Raw genomic sequence first — 20,344 nt, forward strand, 5'->3', positions numbered from 1 at the left:
TGAAGTCAAATGGGCCTTAGGAAGTCTGAGCAACAACAAAGCTAGTGGAGGTGACAGTATTCCAGCTGAGCTATTCAAAATCTTAAAAGACGATGCAGTAAAAGTGCTACACTCAATATGCCAGCAAACTTGGAAAACTCAGCAGTGGCCACAGGATTGGAAAAGGTCAGTTTACATTCCGATCCCAAAGAAGGGCAATGTCAATGAATGTTCACACTACCACCCCATTGCACTCATTTCACATGCTAGCAAAGTTATGCTCAAAATCCTACAAGCTAGACTCCAGCAGTATGTGGACCGAGAACTACCAGAAGTACAGGCAGGGTTTCGAAGAGGCAGAGGAACTAGAGATCAAATTGCCCACATACGGTGAATCATGGAGAAAGCTAGGTAGTTCCAGAAAAACATCTACTTCTGCTTCATTGACTATGCTAAAGCCTCTGATTGTGTGGATCACAACAAATTGTGGCAAGTTCTTAAAGAGATGGGAATACCAGACCATCTTATTTGTCTCTTGAGAAACCTATATGCGGGTCAAGAAGCAACAGTGAGAACTGGACACGGAACCACTGACTGGTTCAAAATTGAGAAAGAAGTTCGGCAAGGCTGTATACTGTCGCCCTGCCTATTTAACTTATATGCAGAGCACATCATGAGAAAGGCGGGGCTAGATGAATCACCAGTTGGAATTAAGATTGCTGGGAGAAATATCAACAACCTCAGATATGCAGATGATACCACTCTAATGGCAGAAAGTGAAGAGGAACTAAAGAACCTCTTGATGCGGGTGAAGGAGGAGAGCACAAAAGTTGGCTTGAAACTCAACATTAAGAAAACTAAGATCATGGCATCCGGTCCTCTCACTTCCTGGCAAATAGATGGGGAAGAAATGGAGGTAGTGACAGATTTTATTTTCCTGGGCTCCAAGATCACCTCAGACAGGGACTGCAGCGAAGAAATTAAAAGACACTTGCTCCTGGGGAGGAAAGCTATGGCAAATCTAGACAGCATACTAAAAAGCAGAGATATCACCCTGCCAACAAAAGTGCATATAGTCAAGGCTATGGTTTTCCCAGTTGCAATGTATGGCTGTGAAAGCTGGACCATAAGGAAGGCTGAGTGCCAAAGGATTGAGGCCTTTGAATTGTGGTGCTGGAGGAGACTCCTGCAAGTCCCTTGGACCACAAAGCGATCAAACCAGTCAGTCCTAGAGGAGATCAACCCTGACTGCTCTTTAGAAGGCCAGATCCTGAAGATGAAACTCAAATACTTTGGTCACCTCATGAGAAGGAAGGACTCCTTGGAGAAGAGCCTAATGCTGGGAAAAATTGACAGCAAAAGAAGAAGGGGATGGCAGAGGATGAGGTGGCTAGATGGAGTCACTGAAGCAGTTGGTGTGAGCTTAAGTGGACTCCAGGGGATGGTGGAGGACAGGAAGGCCTGGAGGAATGTTGTCCATGGGGTCGCGATGGGTCGGACATGACTTCGGAACTAACAACAACAACGGGGCTAAAAATGAAAAAAAAAAATTAGAAAGAGGGAAAGGAGCTAACAAGGGCTGAATACTGCTTTTCTTTCTTGGGATTTGTACTTCAGTTTTGCAATTTAAACAGTAACATTTTCTTGTAATTGTTTGCACTTCTAATTAAAATCCAGAGGTTGGATGTCAGCTGGCTGGAGATGGGCCTTTGTTGAAAAAAGAGCTCAGTATGTTTTACAAGTTGAATCTATACATGTTTACTCATTACTGTTGAGTTCAGTGGAGATTGCTTTTGAGCATGTATACATAGGATTACAGTCTTAGAATCCGAGTATATACTTGGGAACAGTTAGAAGTTACAAAGTATTTTACCATTGGAACAAAGCAGTTTTCTTCTATCCAACTCCCTTTTGAACAGAGATGATTACTTAATATTTAAATGAAATATGTGGCTTGGGGGAGGAGGGTTGATAATCCATGTTAATTTGGCTGGAGGGATTTTGCTAATTTTCTCATGGGGCAATAAGAGTAGCATGCAGTATGTGATAGCAGTAATTAATCATTCTGTGGGTCCCAAATAAAGAAATTTGCTTAGGAAATTTTTGGTTTCTATCATGAATTTTGATTAAAATACATCCAAGTGTAGCTTATCCAAATCCTGTGGGCAATGAGTTTAAGTGATCTAGCTGGGGAAAAATGTGCATCTGAGAAGTAGACTATGCTATGAAAATTCATTCTTCACCTTGAAAAGATGGCCATTCTTCCTGCCTTCTTTGCATTTTGCTTCTTAGTAAATAATAATAAAAAAGGAAGTATCCTTCTTATTTCAAATTTCTCACTTCCCTAAAGTATGTGCTTGAACTAGAAAACAGCAATATAAATGTTATTGACTAATTGAAAAGGTCGATAGAGGGACATTTTTCTCTCACCCTCATAATAGTACAACTTGGTGTTATCCAATGAAGCCGACTGGTGGAGGGGGGAGTTTCAGGGAAAATAAAAGGAATTAGTGCTTCACTCAGTGCATAGTTAAACTATGGAATCCACTTCCACTCGGTGTAGTGATGGCTACCAGTTTGAATAGCTTTACAAAAGGGATTGTACAAATCCATGCATAAGAAGGCTATTAATAGTTCTGGTAGCTGCATGCTACCTTCAGTATCAGAGCCAGTTCCTGGGGGGCACAGATGGGAGGGTGCCTGGTATCCTGCTTGTGGGCTTTTCACAAGCAGCTAGCCAGCCATTCTGTGAACAAAATGCTGGACTAGATTGACCCTTGATCTGATCCAGCACAGCTCTTAGGTCTTTTCATTTTTAAAAAATATTTGAACTTAGAGATGACATGTTTGCGTATATAGTTGGAAGCAGTCTTAAACTTTTTGAAAGTGAAAAAAACACTTGAACTGCAAAGTAAAGTGCAGGAACTACCAAAGTATTTGTACTGCAAAATGAACACATTATTTACAATCAAGTTGGGATTGGATTTCACTGCTGACATGTGGAATAATGTTTGGCTACAAGGCAAAGCCATAATTTGTGAAACGTTGGACAATCCACATGTTGGGGTGGGGTGGGAGGAAAGCATGTAGTACAACTTTCCTTGGTTCTTTTTGAATGAAGATGGGGAATATGCATTGGAAACTATCACAATCCCTGCTTCTACATAACTGTTCAAGATGAAGGAGCCCAGTCATCTTTTGCATCTGGCCCCTCAGCATCAAAAACTCAGAAATAAATCCCACTGAGTTCAGTGGGGTTTATTTTCATGTGCACATGCATGGAATTGCTGCCAGAGTGCTTGACTGGTTCCCATATTAGAATAAAACTGGGATCCTGCATCTTTAATAGCTATGCAGAAAGGGAAATTTCAGCAACTGTGCACTTAGGTGGCAGACTAAGAAATTGAATTTGCAGAAATTCCCTCTTCTACACATTGTCAAAGCGGGAGGAGCCTTAATTCTTTTTATGTATAAAGATGCACCATATCAGAACTTCCCTAGCCATAGAAAACTCACATCAAGGAGAATTCTGGCAAAACCTTGTACCTGATATAATAATTTTCTGTCGGCAAAGGTTTTGTTTTTTAAATATAGAGGAGAATTTAAAAATTCCATCCTCTGGTATGGTTCCAGGAGGGCTATACTACATGCTGTTCCTGAATTTGTAGACCATCCTTTAGAAAACAAGATTAGTTTTCTTCTCAGCCAGAGGATATGGTGCTGTGGGACAGGTTGCTAGGCTCACACAAAAACCTAAAACTCAAAAACCTCAATGGCAGTACTGCTTTTCTGAAGCATTGACACTACAAAGCTAAAGATCCACATTGGGCAAGAGTTGATTTTTTTTAATTTACTCACTGGGAAACTACTGAATGAAATGCAAATGTTTAACAAATGCTATAATGCTCTTTGAAATCAGTTTCATGGCATTTAGAATTGAAAAAATACTTTCAGAAGCAATCCAAATAAATACAGTTCTTCATCTGAACATTAGAACTTGACAATATATTTCACCACAAGAATTTATGTTCCTGGGCCTTTTTCTACATATTTGTGTTCCAAGATCCTAGGTCTTTTGCTGAAGCACATTGGAGATAATATAGTGGCTTAAAGAGCATTGTGACTATTGCAAGTAATCGTATTCTTTAAGTGGACATTTTCTGTTATCTAGCACATTCCCCCCAAATGTTTGTTTAAATTGTGGTGTGTGAAGGGCACAATTCACTGCTTGGAGGCAGCTTCTCAGTTGAAACAGTCCTCCAATAATCTTCCAAACGTCCATGGGTTATTGGAGGGTTGCTTCCCCCTCTAACAAGCCATGCCAGCTGGGTTCAAATGGCGCTCCAAGTCCTGCCCAGGCAGTGAATGTAGACCTTGTGCCATACACAAACCACAATGTAAATAAGCCATGTCTTATTTTGTTCACGTGATCTGGTCCACATTGTCTCCCTGGAAAATATCCAGAACTGAAAGCAACATTCTTTCCTCCTTCATGTAGCACTTCTGAATGTTTGTGTGCCTGTAAGCAATGATTGGGGATGGGTGAACCTGACAGATGTTGCATATTTTGTCAGTGTCTTATACTGATTTGTTATAATTTCTCCTGACCTTTGAATAAACTCCCAGGTTGGAAACAGTACTACTGCATATTATTCTGGTTTCATCTTTCAATAAAAAGTTTATTTGAATTTACTTCATGCAAAACTGGCCTTGAAATGTGGTCAGGATAACCCCTAAAGTGTCCTGCAGATATTTGTGCATTTGTATCTTTTCTGCGGCACATTTTCTTTTCAAATCTAAGAGTTAGCCAGTGGGAATTGTCCTTTTCACATGACACTGATGATGACATGCAGTAATTTAAAATTTAATTTATATCCATTGACTTGAAAAGACATGAGTAACTAATTCACCATTACCACAATTTCCAATTACCACAATTATACCACAACATTATCCAAAAATGATATAGATTGAGCGTCTGACTAAAAGGAAAAATAAAAACTTGCATATAGATAATTTCTAGTACTTAAGATAGCAGCTGTCAATCACTACAGTTGTGTATACCATTGTATTCTAAAAACTATACAAGTACTGTTTTCTCTGTAATACTATTTGTAAATGGTTAGTAATAAACATCCAAAATATACTATATTTCTGTGACATAAATAAATTTACCCCATTTTGTGCAAAAGCAATTCCTTGTAGTAATATTCTTGTTTTGAATATAAAGTTGGTCACCCAGTCTGAAGGTTTTCTTCCAGCCCCACACTTACTGTCTTTCAATCTAAAAGAAGATGAGGAAGCTTGGCCTTGGATCCAGAGATGCTCCTATATAGGAAGAAAGCATTTCCGCTTGTGCAAGGTGCCTTGGTCATTTCTGCCATTTCCTTTCCTCCCATTGCAGCCTACCTGCCCATATTCCACATCATCTTGGAGGATCTCCAGAGCTTTATTCTGGCAGTGGACTGCCCTGGGGAGGAGGGAGCGGGAAGGTCAACTTACACAAGCAGAATTCTGCTTGTGAGTCCTTGGATCTAATTTTAATTTGAGCTTTTGATGAGAATTAGCCAGTGCAGCATAGCAGTTAAAAGTGTTAGACTGGGACTCAGGAGATCTAAGTCCTACTCCTCACTCAGCCCGGAAGCCCAGTACGTGACTTTGGTCACTGACTGCCTCTCAGTTTAACCTATCCCACAGGGTTGTTGCAATAATAGAAAGGAGAGGAGGAGAACCTTGTAAATGCCTCGGGTTCCTTGCTAGAGGAAGAAAGGTGGGATATAGATGCAATGTAGTAATAGTAACAGTAATAGTGTTTCCCAGCACTATTCTCGTCTTACAATGGAGAAGGCTATTATATCGGAGAGTGAGAACTCTCTAACACGAAGTATCTTCAGGGATCAAAAAATCCTTAGTTTTATTAATGAAATATTATCCTATCATTATCCAGCACTCATCCACAGAAAAGAGCAGTAATTCTTGTGATGAAACAAATGTACCAATTTAAGAATATAAAGTCATGCTAGACTGAATTGGAGGCCTATCTAGTCCAGTTCCATTTAAAGAGTGGCCAGCCAGATAGCCCATGGGAAGACAGCAAGCAGGCCATGTTCCTGAACTAGTATACAGAACCGTGTTGTTGTTTTTTTCCATTAGGAAAAGCAACTGTAGTGTGGTAATTCCAGTGGGTTATGTTAGGAGTATTTTGTCCTTGATTCCTCATTTGGTTTGATGAGTTAAAGAGGCAAGGTTGGTTGCTGGGGCTGCACATAGGTGGGTTACAGGTGTGTTAACTGATTAAAGAAAATTTAATTGATCTTCCATTTAACAAAATAATCAATTTAATGTCTTTAAAACACAAATTACCAAAATCTCAGTAGTTCAATTTTTAGGGTTTTTTTTTCATTTCTTAAGTAAGTACAAAATACTCTTAACTTATAATTTACCATGTGTAAATTTCCAAATTATAAGTTAAACTTTAACATTTAATAAAAGAGAAAATTGTTGGACTGAAATATCATTTTTAGCATTTTCTTTTCCAGATCTTATTACAGTAGCACAGTGCAATCAAAAGTAAAAGAAGTATACACTACAGTTCTCATTCTCTTCAGTTAACTACTTGATATAAACGTATTGGTTTGCAAGTCCTGGTAGCTTACAGAACTTCACTAGAAGTTCACATATCTCAGTCTACTTCCTTGCTTTATTTCAAAGGGTCGCACTAAGAAGCCTACACCGATAAAATATGAAGCTGGAGATCTGGTATGGGCAAAGTTCAACCGACGTCCATGGTGGCCCTGTAGAATTTGTCATGATCCTGTGCTAGATACTCATTCAAAAATGAAAGGTAATGTATTCCTTGCATTTCATGATAATAGTATGCATGCTTTGCCTTGGGTGAGTTTGCATGTGATACTAAGCCACCCTGGCAATAAGCCACAATGGATTGGCTGTTCACTGAACAACCAGTGGTATGCCTATAAACAAGGTGGCTCACTGTGGGTTGCTCCTCCTTTCCTTCCCCCTCAGTTCTCCAGCTGATAGCCCGGGGAACTTGGCAGCTAAAACCATCTTGTCTCCTCTTTCTGACATGATTGCAAGCCTTTTTTAATTTGCTGCCACTTTTCTCCCTTTACCTATTTTTTTAGAGCTCAAGCAGTGCATTGGAGGATCTGTCACTGGTTGGTTTGATAGCTATCGAATGTCAGGATTGTTTTGCAAACAGATTTAGGCCAGATTAGATAAGAGTAGTCCTGCCTAAGTCACATGATGTTTTCCTTTAGGCCTGGGATAGGGAGCATTTTTACTTCCTAGGATTACATTCCATCATGGGCAATTTTCCAGGGGCTTCATGCCAGCAGTGGGTGGGACACAAACCACCATGCTTCTTATTTATTTGCTGTCAGTGTGGGATGGGTAGAGTCAACCCCTCACCCTGCTGTGGCAGTTAAGCTTAGAAAATGCCTCCTGTTGATTCCAGTATGAAGGTTTCTTCAGACCTAGTTGCTCCCCAGCACTGTGATTTGGGGTGGAGGGTCATAATGTGTGGAAAGGGTTAGTAATCGTCTCCCAGCTGAAGCCCTCCATGGCCATTTTACTGCAGTTAGAAAAAAGCTTCCCATTTGCTCAATCAGGAAACCTCTTTTAATCTTTACTTTTGCACATGGGCAAGAAGATCTGGTGTAGAGCAATTTAGAGATGACAAAAGCTATATTTGACTCACAAGCCACCAGTTACCCACTAATGGTTTGAGACCTGTTTACACAGTTGGCTATCTCTCCTGAGTAGACAACTCTTGCACTCACTTCAGCCTCCTACTTGCTTGTGAAGCAGGACAGAGGCTGCACTGAATTCAGAGAATCTAGCAACATCAGAAAAAATGAGGGCACTGGAATAGTCTCCAAGATTTCAGCAGAGAGGTAGGCTTAATATTTAGTATCACTCCATCTAATGTGAAGTCCAGTGATGAATGCCAACAAAAATGGAATCAAATGGGGTCACTTAGAAGTATTTCCATGCTCTAATAAAAACTCAAGAGGAAATGTTTCCTAGCTGGAGAAGAAAAATGGTTGTGCCTAGGGCAGACAAGTTTTTTCCTGAGCCCAGATAGCATATAGAATCCTGGAGGAAGGCATGGTTGGCTAGCTGGAACGCTAAACAGGAGGTAAGAATTTATTCCAGAGTTTTGTTGCAGGCCCCATTTGTTAAACCTTACTTAGAAAATGTGTTTTCTTTGGATCACAAGCTGGATGTTTAGACACTTACATTCCTGTACCTTGGTGCAAAGGGCAAATATTGTTAATGTTATTTCAATAGTCTCCAATCGCAGACCTTATCGGGAGTACTATGTGGAAGCCTTGGGAGAACCATCTGAAAAAGCCTGGGTTGTAGGAAAAGCTATTGTAATCTTTGAAGGAAGACATCAGTTTGAAGAACTGCCTGTTCTTCGGAGAAGAGGGAAGCAAAAAGAGAAGGGTTACAGGCACAAGGTAAAACTCCTGTTCTCATTTATTTTACATTCGGATGTCCTCATCAGAGTGCAAAACAAGACCCAGTCATAGTGAAGCATTTATTAGAATCCCATAAATCTCTGTTGGAGAGACTTAAGCAGGTACATAATTTTCTTATTGAAATCAATGGGATGGCAAAATGCTTAGTTTTGGATTGTGACCATAACATGTTGAAGTAGTTGCTCTAAGAATGACTAATTGAATTTGGGATATTGAGGCTGCTGATTGTATTGCATGTATTGGCTTGTTATTACAACTGGTTCAGATTTTTTAAAATTTATTTATTTATTTAAAGTTTTTATATGCTGTCCCAATACTAAAAGTCTCTGGACAGCTTACACAAAGAATAAATTGGAAACAATACCTAAGCATTATATTTTTTAAAAAACAGCCAGAATAGAACTGACATCTTTTGAGAACGTGTCATAGGGTTATTACTGGAGAAATGTGTGCACCTGAAAAATCCTAGGCTCTAGCCTGAATTCTTCTTAAAATCAGTATCCTGATTTTAGCTTCTTGTTGTGTATTGATGTTTCCAGTTTCATGATGCTGGCACACAATCAAGGTGACCAGTTGTTTGAGGCTGTTCCAGTCTTGATGACTAGGGTCCTAAAAATTTTGCTGTGTTCCGTCCAATGCTGGAATTTGTCTTTGGGCATGGTACCCATTGACCTACCTTTTAGTCATGTATTTTCATTAGTTAGGTGCTGCAGTTGCACTCAGAGAAGGCAGATGAGTTCATCTTCTATGTGGCAATATTCAGTTGCATATTATAAGTATTTTGTAACATTTCTCCCCTTCTTTTGCTCGAAGGTTCCTAAGAGATTTCTGGCTAAGTGGGAGATCAGTGTCGGCCTTACTAATGACTACCTTAAGCAGAATGGTACTCAAAAATGCATCCAGACTTCAAGCAAACTGGACAGTGAAAAGAATGCGCATTTAATGGGATCTTGTTCAAAGGAATCCTTAAATGAGCAGAGCAGGCAACTAAATGGGTGTTTGAAATCATTAACATTAGACTCCAAACTTTTAACTCCTGAGAAGGAAAAGATGTTCATTAAATCAAAAACGAAGAAGAGCTCTGACTCCAGAAAGAGGACTAGAGTTAAAAAAAGTAGCTCTAAGCTGGAGCCATCTAAGAGAGAGAATGGAGGGAAAGTGACAGTGAACAAAGTTAAAAATGTGATTGCTACAGACCTGCCTGATAAGCAGGCATCTCATGAACTTTGCAGAATAGCAAAGAGCCTAATGGGATCCAAAGGCACTGTAGAAAACTATTTGCTCTCTTCTTTTGGAGAAAGACAATTTGAAAATAAATCTAAGAAAACTGAGTACGAGATCACTAATAGAGACTGCCAGCAGGAGATACCCAAAGTAGACTTGAAGAAAAAGAAAACCCAGGCAGGCTTCTTGGGCAGTTCGAAATTACATCAGCACTACTCTGCAGCTGATGCTGGAGCTGGAAGGAAAGACATGGACTCTGATTCATCAGATACTGGTACCTGTGATTTAGACTCCCTTGACCAAAGTATAGCAGCAGCAACAACCTATGGTGTCCTGAAAAATTGTGACTTTGTAAATAAAAGAGGAAAGGAAATGTCTTCAGGGCAGAGAAATATGAAACATTCTGCATATGTCTCAAAAAGCAGCAATAGAAACCGCAGACCTCTGGAAAGCTCTCCAGATAGGAATGCCAGTGTTGAAGCAGGAGGTGAGAAATTCCACGAACCATCCCGTGCAACTGAGGTGGCTTCAGCTTACAGAAATGACAATCTTACCATTGTAGATAAGCATACTACACTCCAAAGTAAGGGGTTTGCAAGGCAAATGGATACAAAACAGCCTCAGTTCAGAAGTATAAAATGCAAACATAAAGGAACTGCTGCTGGGACAGAATCCTCTCTGAAGGAAGATGAATGTAGCCCCAACTGCTGCTTTTCTGGTACCAAAGGTTCTCCTGGGCCTGAGTTAGAGACACCTGCCAAAGGTGGGAAAGCTGATGGCCCGAAGCTGCCGAATAGCATTAATGAGACCTCCCGTGATTCTGCTGAAATCGAGACGGCGGTTGTGAAGCATGTGCTCTCAGAACTGAAGGAGCTATCATATAGGTCCACGAACGATGAAGCAAAAAGCTGTGGGCCACCTAAGACCACAGTGCCCTTACTCTTTTCATCTGTCTCTGGGCAGAATCATTTGCCTATTGAGCCTGATTATACATTCAGCACCTTATTAATGATGTTGAAAGATATGCATGATAGTAAGACGAAAGAGAAACAGATCATGACTACTCAGAACATAGTCTCCTATAGGAGTCCTAGCTGCGGCGATAGTTCTGGAAGTAACACTCTGAGTGATTTGACATCTTTGCCTACAATGGGAACCAGTCATAAATTAGAAAACAAACAAGATAGTGTTCAAGAAGCACAGTGTCAGAAACCCAAAGAAGGTCAGTCCCCTTTTTCACATGGTATCGCAACCAAGTTGATCAATCCTGGTGCTAACAAAAGGGAACTGGAAAATACTATTGTTTCTGGTACCAACTGCACTGCAAGGTGCAGCTGTCCAAGATCTAAGCAGCTATCCAAAGTAGTAGCTAATGTAACATCAAAGAGCAAATCCTTAAACCAGTTATCCAGTACAGCAGGAAGTGTCCCCCACCAGCACAGAGCTACCCAAGGCTCAGTTGCTAGTTCTCTAGACAATGCAATGGAAGATGTTGCAAAGAAAGTATCTCAAGAGCTGATGGGACACTCCCTTGCTGAAGACTCTGCAAACTCTTCTGATGGCAGTTTAGTTCATATAAGAATGAAGTCGGAATCTGGTAAAAAGAGAGTGCGCTACAGTTCTTTTGAAAATAGGGAGTGCCTAGAGCTGGATTTAGGACTGAATAGAGAAGGCTCCTTGGCTGATGAGCCTAAAGATGTAAGCCACCTAGTGCCCAAAAAGCAATGGCAGAATCTTAACCAAGGTAGTGCTAAAGCTGGTAAGCACATCAGGAGATCTAGGGAAGCAAAAGAGTTACATGCCTTTTGGCCTCCACTCAACAAAAACAAGTGTTGGAGGGCAGGCCATTCCCGGGTCTTTCAGAGTGACTTAGGGAGGACCTAACAGGCAAGAACTGTGAGAATCATTGCTACTTAGCTGCGCAGCATTTCACTGTGAATATTAAGTAAATGAAAATGTTGTTCATAACAGAATTCGAATTTTTCAGCTTGACTCCTAAGATTGCGTTCCCTGGGTTGCATGACTTCAGACTGATTTGTACTGTGAGGTCGTGCATGAAAAATAAATAATTCCTGCACCTAGAAAATGAATGCATGAGGGAGAAGGCTAGGCAAGAACCCAGCTCCCTTGACACCTAATATCCCATTAGGTGCATTTATGTATTTATTCAATAATGTGTGAACTCACACTTGTAGTCTGAACTGATAGTATTGGACAAGGATGGGCATGTTTGGAAGGTCTAAGAGCCATTTCTGCCATCCCCCATGGGCCCCCACAGAGTGGGTAGAGTTTAAATGTAAAAAAACCCTAAACCTGGAATGGCATGTGTAGCTGCTGCAAAATTCCCAAAGCACCAAAATTAGTTTTCAGAAAAAGCTGAGTTTTAGTGCTCTGTGAAAGCTTCAGACATAATTTTGTTTGCAATTTTTTAAAAAATGGGATGCCCTCAAATTTCAAGGATTGACAGGAGGTACTTTGCAAGGGCACTCACCTTTGCCTTAAAGGAGCTCCAGTTGTTGCCCACTCCGTCCGGGTTCAGTTGTTGCAGGTTAGCTTTGAGAGAGCATCTCAAGACGGATGCTTTGGGAGAGAAAATCATAGTCAGGCATTGCAATGTAGAAAAATCTGAGTCCATTTTATTTAAATATGGTTTCTGAAGGTAGCTTTTTTTTTGTGCTTAATTTAGCGTTCTGTTTACAACAGTGACAGTCTATAAGAATCAGTGCTGATTTTGGAAAAAAAATTGGTTTTCTTACCTTGTGTAGAAGCTTGGTTTACAAATTAAAGCATGATGAAGCCATGCTGCTGAGCATGACTGGAGACTTAAGGGGAGATTTTGGACTGCTTGGCAGCTTGCTTTGGATTCAGTGAGTAGCAGCTCATGGCCAGGTTTACACATGGGAAGCACAGTGAAGTGATAGAGATCGGAAGTGCTAAAATAAGCTGCGTTACTTCTGACTGCATTTTTAAAATATTCCTCGATGTGAAAAAGTCTCTGTGAGTAGAAAACTAGCACAAAAAGGAATGAACCACACTAAAACCTCTTCCCTCATTTTTCCCTCTTCTAAAACCTCTTCCCTCAGAAAACAGCACTCCCTACCTAAAGTCTGAAGTTGTAGATTCTGTTTTGCTACCTCAGGAATTCCTTGCCCTTTGGGAGGATCTGTATACCAAGCTGCATACAGGCTGAAACAGAAAGGCCAGTAGTAATGAAAATGCTTGTGTGTTTCTTCAGTGGAAAAGAACTGATGCACTAAATAGACTTTGTGTCCAAGACCAGTCAGGCCATAGTTCAGCTGTAGGATATTTGCTTTGCATATAGAAAGTCCCAACTTCAGTTTATTTTATTTTATTTTTTTAATTTATTTAGAAAATTTGTAGGCTGTCCATCACTGTCATCTCTGGACCGCTTACAACAGTTCCCAGCATCTTCCCAGGAAAAGTTCCTGGCTGAAACCCTGGGGAGCTACTTCCAGTCTGTGTTGACAGTACAGGGCTAGATTTGACCAATGAATTGACTCCTACAAGGCAACTTCCTGTGTTTGTTTGTCTCTACTAAAACCTTCCTTGTGATTAGGTTTGGTGTTGCTGATGCTTTTATTAAGTTGTGGCAGTATTGAGTAGTATGTTCAAGCACCTGCTCAGGGGCTTGTGAGACAATAGCTTCCTACCACAGACCTTTATGCAGACACAAAGTTTATAAAAGTCCCAAATACAAATTTCTGGTTTCAGATGCAAGACTTTTATAGGACTGTGAATAGCCATAGATTTAAACGTGTTGTGCCCAAGACAGATTTTTGAAGAATGTCATTTGGGCAAGAGTAGGAAGCAGAGGATGTCAAGAGAAGCTGTGAGAAGTATTACAATAATACAAAAAATTTAGGAAGTACTTTGTGCTTGCAAATGGCCTCACATTATCTCAAAACATTTACGATAACCTTGTAAAGTAGGCGAGATTTCATAATGCAGATTTGGACAGGGTGCTACTTGAGAATGTATGATTTGCTTGTGGCATTATATATGCTCATGGCTAAAGATATGATTGAACCAGAGATTTCCTAGCTTAAATATAATACTTTTGGCAGAAAGGTGACCATGAAATATATAATTTCACACATTGGACCAGCTCATGCGTTATGCTCAAACCATGATTTGGCTGCTAGTGCCATGCTTTAGGATTATATGCTGTTTTCTCTCCTAGATTAGAACAAACTAGTTTGCTGTGCTGCCTATAACAGGTGAACTGTGGTCAGAGAGTGTGTGAGCACAAAGCCTGTTGAAGATGGCTAGACCATTGTTCAGCTGCGACATTTAAAGGCCAGTGCATATGAACACACACCAGCTACCCTGATACAGAATGCTCTCTCCTTGCCACCAGCAGCAACAGCAAAGGAGAGCCATCCATATGTAAATCTCCAGTGGAGGGAATAGAGAGTACAGGTGGCAGGAGAATTAACAGAGTGGGATTTGAAGGAGGTGTCAGGGGGTGTACCTTTAGGGGGCTAAAATCAAGTTCTGAGGATGCAGGTTATGTGCCCCTAATTTAGAAATCATGTGATGTACATTAACATATAATCCAGGCTTCATTCATTCTCAGTGATTTCAAAATAATGCTGACTCTTGCTACAGATAGGTAGAAATTTTGGATTAACACCAGGAACCCTTTTGAGATAGTCAGTTTCCTAAGTGATGCTTATTAGAACAAATTCATAAATTACAGTCTGCAGGTATTTCATACACTAGATTCCTCAGTGACTAAGTAAAAGTTATCTTCTATTAAAATTAGTTTCCATTGTAGGAATGAGGAATTTACAGACTTTTAAATTGTAACTGTTACCTGTCACTAGAATAGAGAAGGGAAGGCTCAGAAAAATCCTAGAAAAAATGAGAAACATCTTTTTTTCCCCAAGGACTGGTTTATGTTTTCTGAAAAACTGAACTGCTTTGGATCATTAAATATCATCTTTTAGAACGATGAATAAAATATTTATGGCAAGATGTTCATATATTGCTTCTCAGCTTTTATGCTTCCCAGTTGATTTCTAAGCAATGTAATAAATAGATTTTAAAGAAAAGACTAGAGGTGTAAAATTTCCAGAGATAATGAAGTTAAGGGAGAAAACATCTTTCTTTTTTAAACCCTATCTGGATTTCTTTCATTCCTTATTAAAATTATTGATGTATCTAAAATTATTTAATGTGTCTTTCACTGATAGACATTTGGGGATGCCTGAAGTAATGCTCAGATTCCCAACAACTGAGTAGAGTCACCATATCATAATGTGAAAGAAAATGTGTATTCTTAATAGTTTGGATTTTGTTCTATAGAATCTTCTGGTTCTTGACTCATTCTAGTTAGATGCTATAGCAGTTAACAGAGCTCTAATTTAAAGATCACATGTGAAAGAAATGTAGGTTATCCTATCACTGCCTCCAGACATGACTGAACAGTATGTCAGTTATTCCCCCCATCTTTCTTTCTTAATTAATTAACTTTGATGCTTGAATCTATAGAACTTACTACCACAGCTTTTAATAAAGTTCTCAGACCTCACTTCTACAGAACGTTGCCTCAGCTAGAGAAATATTTATAACAACTGCCACTAGAATAATCCTCTCTACCTAAAACAATTTAAGAATGGGTTGACACTATCACCAGAGATAACTTTCAAAATGAAGTGGAAAAATTAAGATACTTATTAATGAAAGTTATTTACAAAGATGAATAAAATATAAACCTTCAAATAGTAGGTAGAGATTGCTTAAAGGTTCTTAAACATGGTTGTTTACCAGTCCTAAATTGAGTCTTTCCTAGGCCAATAAATTTTTAATAGCTTGTTCTTCAAACTAGTTTCCCTTAAATTCCACCTCAGAAGCAGGAGTGGGCTTAGAAATTCTTTAAAATTCTACATAAACAGGACAACTAGTTTCTTCTGACTCCCATCCTTCCTGCTTCTTCCGATATCTAGGATGATCTAGGTGTTTCAGAGACTACTTGCTACTTCTCTCTGGTCATAATAAATAGGAACTATTATTTGTTTGTTTTTATATACAGCCTTTTTTCCTTTCAAAGAACTTAACTTATATAGCTCACCCCCCTCTCAGTCTTTTTCTCACAACCAGAGCCCTGTGAGGTAGGTTGGTCTGAGATTCTGTGACTGGCCCAAAGTCACCTATGGCTGAGTGGGGACGATACCCCATGTATTATATATGACTTGGTTTGCTCATCATGTTTGATATATTAAGTTTAAAAGTACAGTTTATTCAGGCAATAATTGCAATTTATTCAGTGAGTTTACTTTGAGAAGCTTTTAATTTTTTTATGAGCCAAGTAAGTTATAGTTTGTGTTCCTAAAACAGCCTTCCACAATGTAGTGGTCTTCAGATGCTTTAGACCACAACGCCTAGCATTCATGAGCATTGGCCATTCTGCCTGGGGTGCATGGGGGCTGAAGTCTAAAACATCTGGTAGGTACCAGGTTGGGAAGGCTATCATAAAGTAACAAAGTAGCTTTTGATCTATAAAGTGTGCTTTTGAAAGTATTGCTTATTTTTCAGTTTCCCTATAATTTCTTTCTAAAGGAAAAAAAATCTATGGCTTCAATATTTCCCTCTTTATCCCAATAACAGCCCAGCATTTGAAGTAAGTGCAGAAAATAAAAATTGTGCATTCTCATTAATTTACTACCTGTGCCTCTTAGATATCTATTCCTTTTTTCTGTTCTTTGGTGTTGTTTTAAGTATGTCCCTTAAGCACACTGGTGTTTGGGGCTAAACAAAGGGATTCTGTTTTTCAAGATTCAAGATAAATACAAAAGCGAGTCCAAAAGCTCTGAGGCGGGCCAGATAAACAAGCATGACGGGCTGGATCCGGCCCACGGACCATAGTTTGAGGACCCATGCCTTAGACTATAACACTGTGTTCCACTTACTTGATTGGCTTCAGAGTTCTTTTGAGCTGAAATCTGTGCAGGGGGTGATCCTGCCTGGGGGCTGGGGACAGGGTTTCCCTGCGGTCTCCTACACTCCCTAGAAAGCTGCTTCAGAGGGTTATGGAATCCTCTTGAACAGTATATGAGGGGCTGCTGGGAGCTTCAGGAGTAAGCAGGCAGCAGCAAAACATACCTTCTTCCATTGGCAGTTTTCTCTGAATCTCAACCCCTTCCACAAATGGAAGAAACACTAAATACAATCCATTGTATGTATGTAAAAGCACTTAATTACATTTGCTGAACAGGAAAATTGATTTCTGAGCCTCTCTCTTGGTATGTAGCCACATTATCTCAGGATAAGTTCAGAATCATTTTCATAATGTGGTAGGGTGATCCAACCTTCTTTCTGTTCACAGTATTGATACTATGTCTGATTGTGGCTTTTCTCCATGCTGTTTTAGAAATAGCAACCAAAGCCTTAAAAGTGGGCAAGAAACAGAGAAAGAGATGCTTATAAATAAGATACTCATAATTGACTTGTTCATGTAACCCAGTTGGAGATTAGGTAAAAAAATAGATGATTTTTTTGTTTTTTAAAGACAAAATAAAATGCAGGTGGCAATGCTAGGGGCCTGGGAGAGCATGCCAGGAAGGAGACCACATTATTCTGTAATCAGAGAAACAGATGTGACTTCATTCCTGCTTCAGCCACAGCTGCAGATGCTTCCAACTATGGCTTCTTATCCTATATGTGTCTTTTCTTAGAGGGTAATGCACTCTTCTGGCTTGACTTGTATGTAGCACTGCTAATTCAGGCTTGGCTCAGTTTACACTGCCGGTGTAACACCTTCACACATAGATCAAGAGTTGCAAGTCAAGCATTCTAGTAGGGGATTGATTCTACTTCCAGCTACCCAAGTCTGGCAATGAGTTTCCAGATTTGGTTAGCTATAAGAAGGATGAAGACAATTCCACTTTGAAAGTTAGGGATTATGGAGTTTGCATTTCATGGATATCTGCTGATGAAAGAGAGGAGACCCAGTGTTTAAGGACAAAGCTCTGAAAATCCAAATGGAAAGGCTGCTTTTGAACTAACACAATGAGACAAGATTGATGAAAAGCTATTATTAAACTTATAAATGCACCACGCCATAAAACTATATTTCATGCCAGCCCCTTTGCTTTTCTAAGGAAAACTGAGAAGCTGGTTTCTCCCTTTTTCAGTTCTACATTCTGAGAAGAAACGCCTTAGAAAGCCAAGTAAGCGGCTTCTGGAATATGCAGAAGAATATGATCACATATTTGCACCTAAGAAAAAAAAGAAGAGCCAGGAACCATTTCGAAAGGTGAGTGCCCAATTGACTTGGCACTGGAATTTCTGAAAAACTGGATACATTTCAGTGGGATTTAACATGATTTTCATGGTTGTTAAAAAACAAAACAAAACAAAACAGACACAGTGATAGAAGTTTCCTTCTGATTGCTAAACTTGGCCTCTCTAGACAGCACTCCAGATTTTAGGGTAGGGTTGTCAAACCTCAGGCTTGTGGGTCAAATCTGGCCTGCCTGGGATCCTACCCTGGCTCTGCAGGGTTGTCCAGGTGGCCCCACCCCATTCCTCCAACTACTGACCATTTGTGATTTCCTGAAGTTTCAGCATAGCCTTCCCACTGCAGCATTCTGCCCTCCTCTAAGTTTTAATCACTGGCAATAAGAGCTTTACACTACAATATGCTGGTATTTTTGGTCCCACCTTTTGGTATTTGCCCCCATTCATCACTGAAATGTGGCCCCCAAGAGCTTACTTGAAATTGAATTCAGCCCTGCAGTAAGAGTGGCTCATCCAGGGATGCAATGGGCTGTGGAGGTAAGAGGGTGATGGGGGTTTAAAAAACCCTGGGTCTCTACAGTCCTGATTCAGTTGTGAAGACTACAGCTGGTGTTGTGGGTCTTTAGTACTAAGCAGAAACCTTTGTGCAGCTGTAGTGCAGAAAGCTCAGCATTCCAAGTCCACCTGCAAACATTTGCAGACTGAGTAGACTGAGGCAAGGAAATAAACTTTCTTATATTTGTGTGTGTTTGCTCCAAATGGGTAAGGATTTGAAGCACACCAAGGATTTGAAGATGGTCACAACTTGTAGGAGGCCTTGCTTAGCTGTCTTGAGCACATCAAGTCTAATCTTTATGCTAGAGTGATTCTGGTGCTGTTGGGAGTGCAATGACTAAGTAGAGAGGGCTTTGTTTTTGCACAATCATTTCTAATATATTCCAGAAGATTTTTTTACTCTAGTAGTGAAAAGAGATCAATGAATCAGAGTTGCCACTGAAAACAGCATCCCTGTGGCACACACTTCCCTAGTGGGGTGATGACTTGGTGGCATGAGGTGTTCCAGCTATTAAGTTACTCCATCCCTGCCTAGTGACACCCAGTCATGGGGAATAAAGGCAGAGAAACTCACAATCCAATGATACTGTGTCATATGCTGAGATCCACAGGATGTCGCCCATGGTGGGAAGAAGGGAAACTAGGCAAAGGAATCCCCATTTTCAGTGACAGTACCATGCGCTCCATAACTTCCTGTTCTACCCTGGATTTCAAAAATACTCCATTATCTGTGCTTAAGTTTTTTTCCTACCAAAGTTGACTATTTTTATTTCCTTTGATGTTCACCTGCTGAAGAAAAGTAGCTATATTCCTGAATGGCTATACACATCATTAGCATTTTTTGCCTACACAGGTTTGGTTGGTATCTTAAATATTTTCTTTTTATGTGTGGCTGCTAATAGGCAAGTTCTGTAGAGAAGTCTGAAACCAAACAGGATTGCAGTAACAACAAACAAGCCAATAAGAAACTTCTAGAAAAGAAGCCTTTGGATTCGGTTTCACCTGCTTCTTTATCTAAAGAATCTCCCCCTGTCCTTGAAGCTGAATGTTCTCTGTCAGATGAACTCGACTCCCATTCCATGGAACCTAGATCTGAAATGCCGGTTTTGACATTGTCTTCACCAAGTGCGTTGGAAGCTGCTATTTCTTCTCAATCACAAGGAGAGGAAGAGTTAAAGAAATCAGGTAAGATGTGCATTACTTGCATCTCCATTTCAAAGCAGTGCAGGCTTTTGTCTGTATATTATGCATCAAGTTACTTAGGTAAGTCAGTGTTGCCCATAAGTCAGTGTTGTGATTCATATAGCCTTGTTTCCAGAGTCTCCAGAGGCAGAACTTGCATAATCCAGTGAAAGGGGTGGAGAAACTTGATGCAAGTACATTCTTGGAGAAGAGAGTGTGTTAAAGACAATGTTGGAGGTTACAATGATCTAAGATTCACTGTTGAAGCACCCAGCCCTACAGTAGAGCTGATTGAAAGGAGCAGGAAGGAGAGATGCTGCAAGTAGAATACAAGGCCAGTTTGCAAGCTGATGGCATCTCATTAGGAAGTATGGCATTTGGAGGCCTAAAGACTTCCATTTGACGGTAGTTGAGACTTGCTAAGTTCTGTAAGCTACCTAGCTCCTGTCCTGCTATCCCGAAAAGCTTTGGAAGAGCCTGAAAAGAAGCTCCCTTCAAGATCTACCTACTGTTGTATTTGCTTTATGAATTGTAGTAGAAGATTCTTTCTCCCAGCTCCATTTATCAGAAAGTATTCTCAGCTCTAGCAATATTCAACAGTGCCAGTTTCCTTCTGCCTTCTAACTCAAAATACC

General features: G+C 40.1%; 1 protein-coding gene across 5 annotated transcripts in view; it reads left to right on the forward strand.

The window, feature by feature from the left end:
• NSD1 (nuclear receptor binding SET domain protein 1) overlaps window positions 1-20,344 on the forward strand; it is an 81,128-nt gene that overhangs the window by 26,341 nt on the left and 34,443 nt on the right. For all 5 annotated transcript variants that reach the window (XM_044450936.1, XM_044450931.1, XM_044450933.1 and 2 more), the window contains 5 exons: window positions 6,691-6,823; window positions 8,293-8,465; window positions 9,300-10,932; window positions 17,867-17,988; window positions 19,430-19,712. In XM_044450936.1, the coding sequence (XP_044306871.1) occupies window positions 6,691-6,823; window positions 8,293-8,465; window positions 9,300-10,932; window positions 17,867-17,988; window positions 19,430-19,712 (2,344 nt within the window). The remainder of the gene's footprint in view (window positions 1-6,690; window positions 6,824-8,292; window positions 8,466-9,299; window positions 10,933-17,866; window positions 17,989-19,429; window positions 19,713-20,344) is intronic.

The sequence above is a fragment of the Varanus komodoensis genome, unplaced genomic scaffold (assembly GCF_004798865.1).
Source record: "Varanus komodoensis strain SLA01 unplaced genomic scaffold, ASM479886v1 scaffold6_1, whole genome shotgun sequence".
In the NCBI taxonomy this organism is placed as follows: domain Eukaryota; kingdom Metazoa; phylum Chordata; class Lepidosauria; order Squamata; family Varanidae; genus Varanus; species Varanus komodoensis.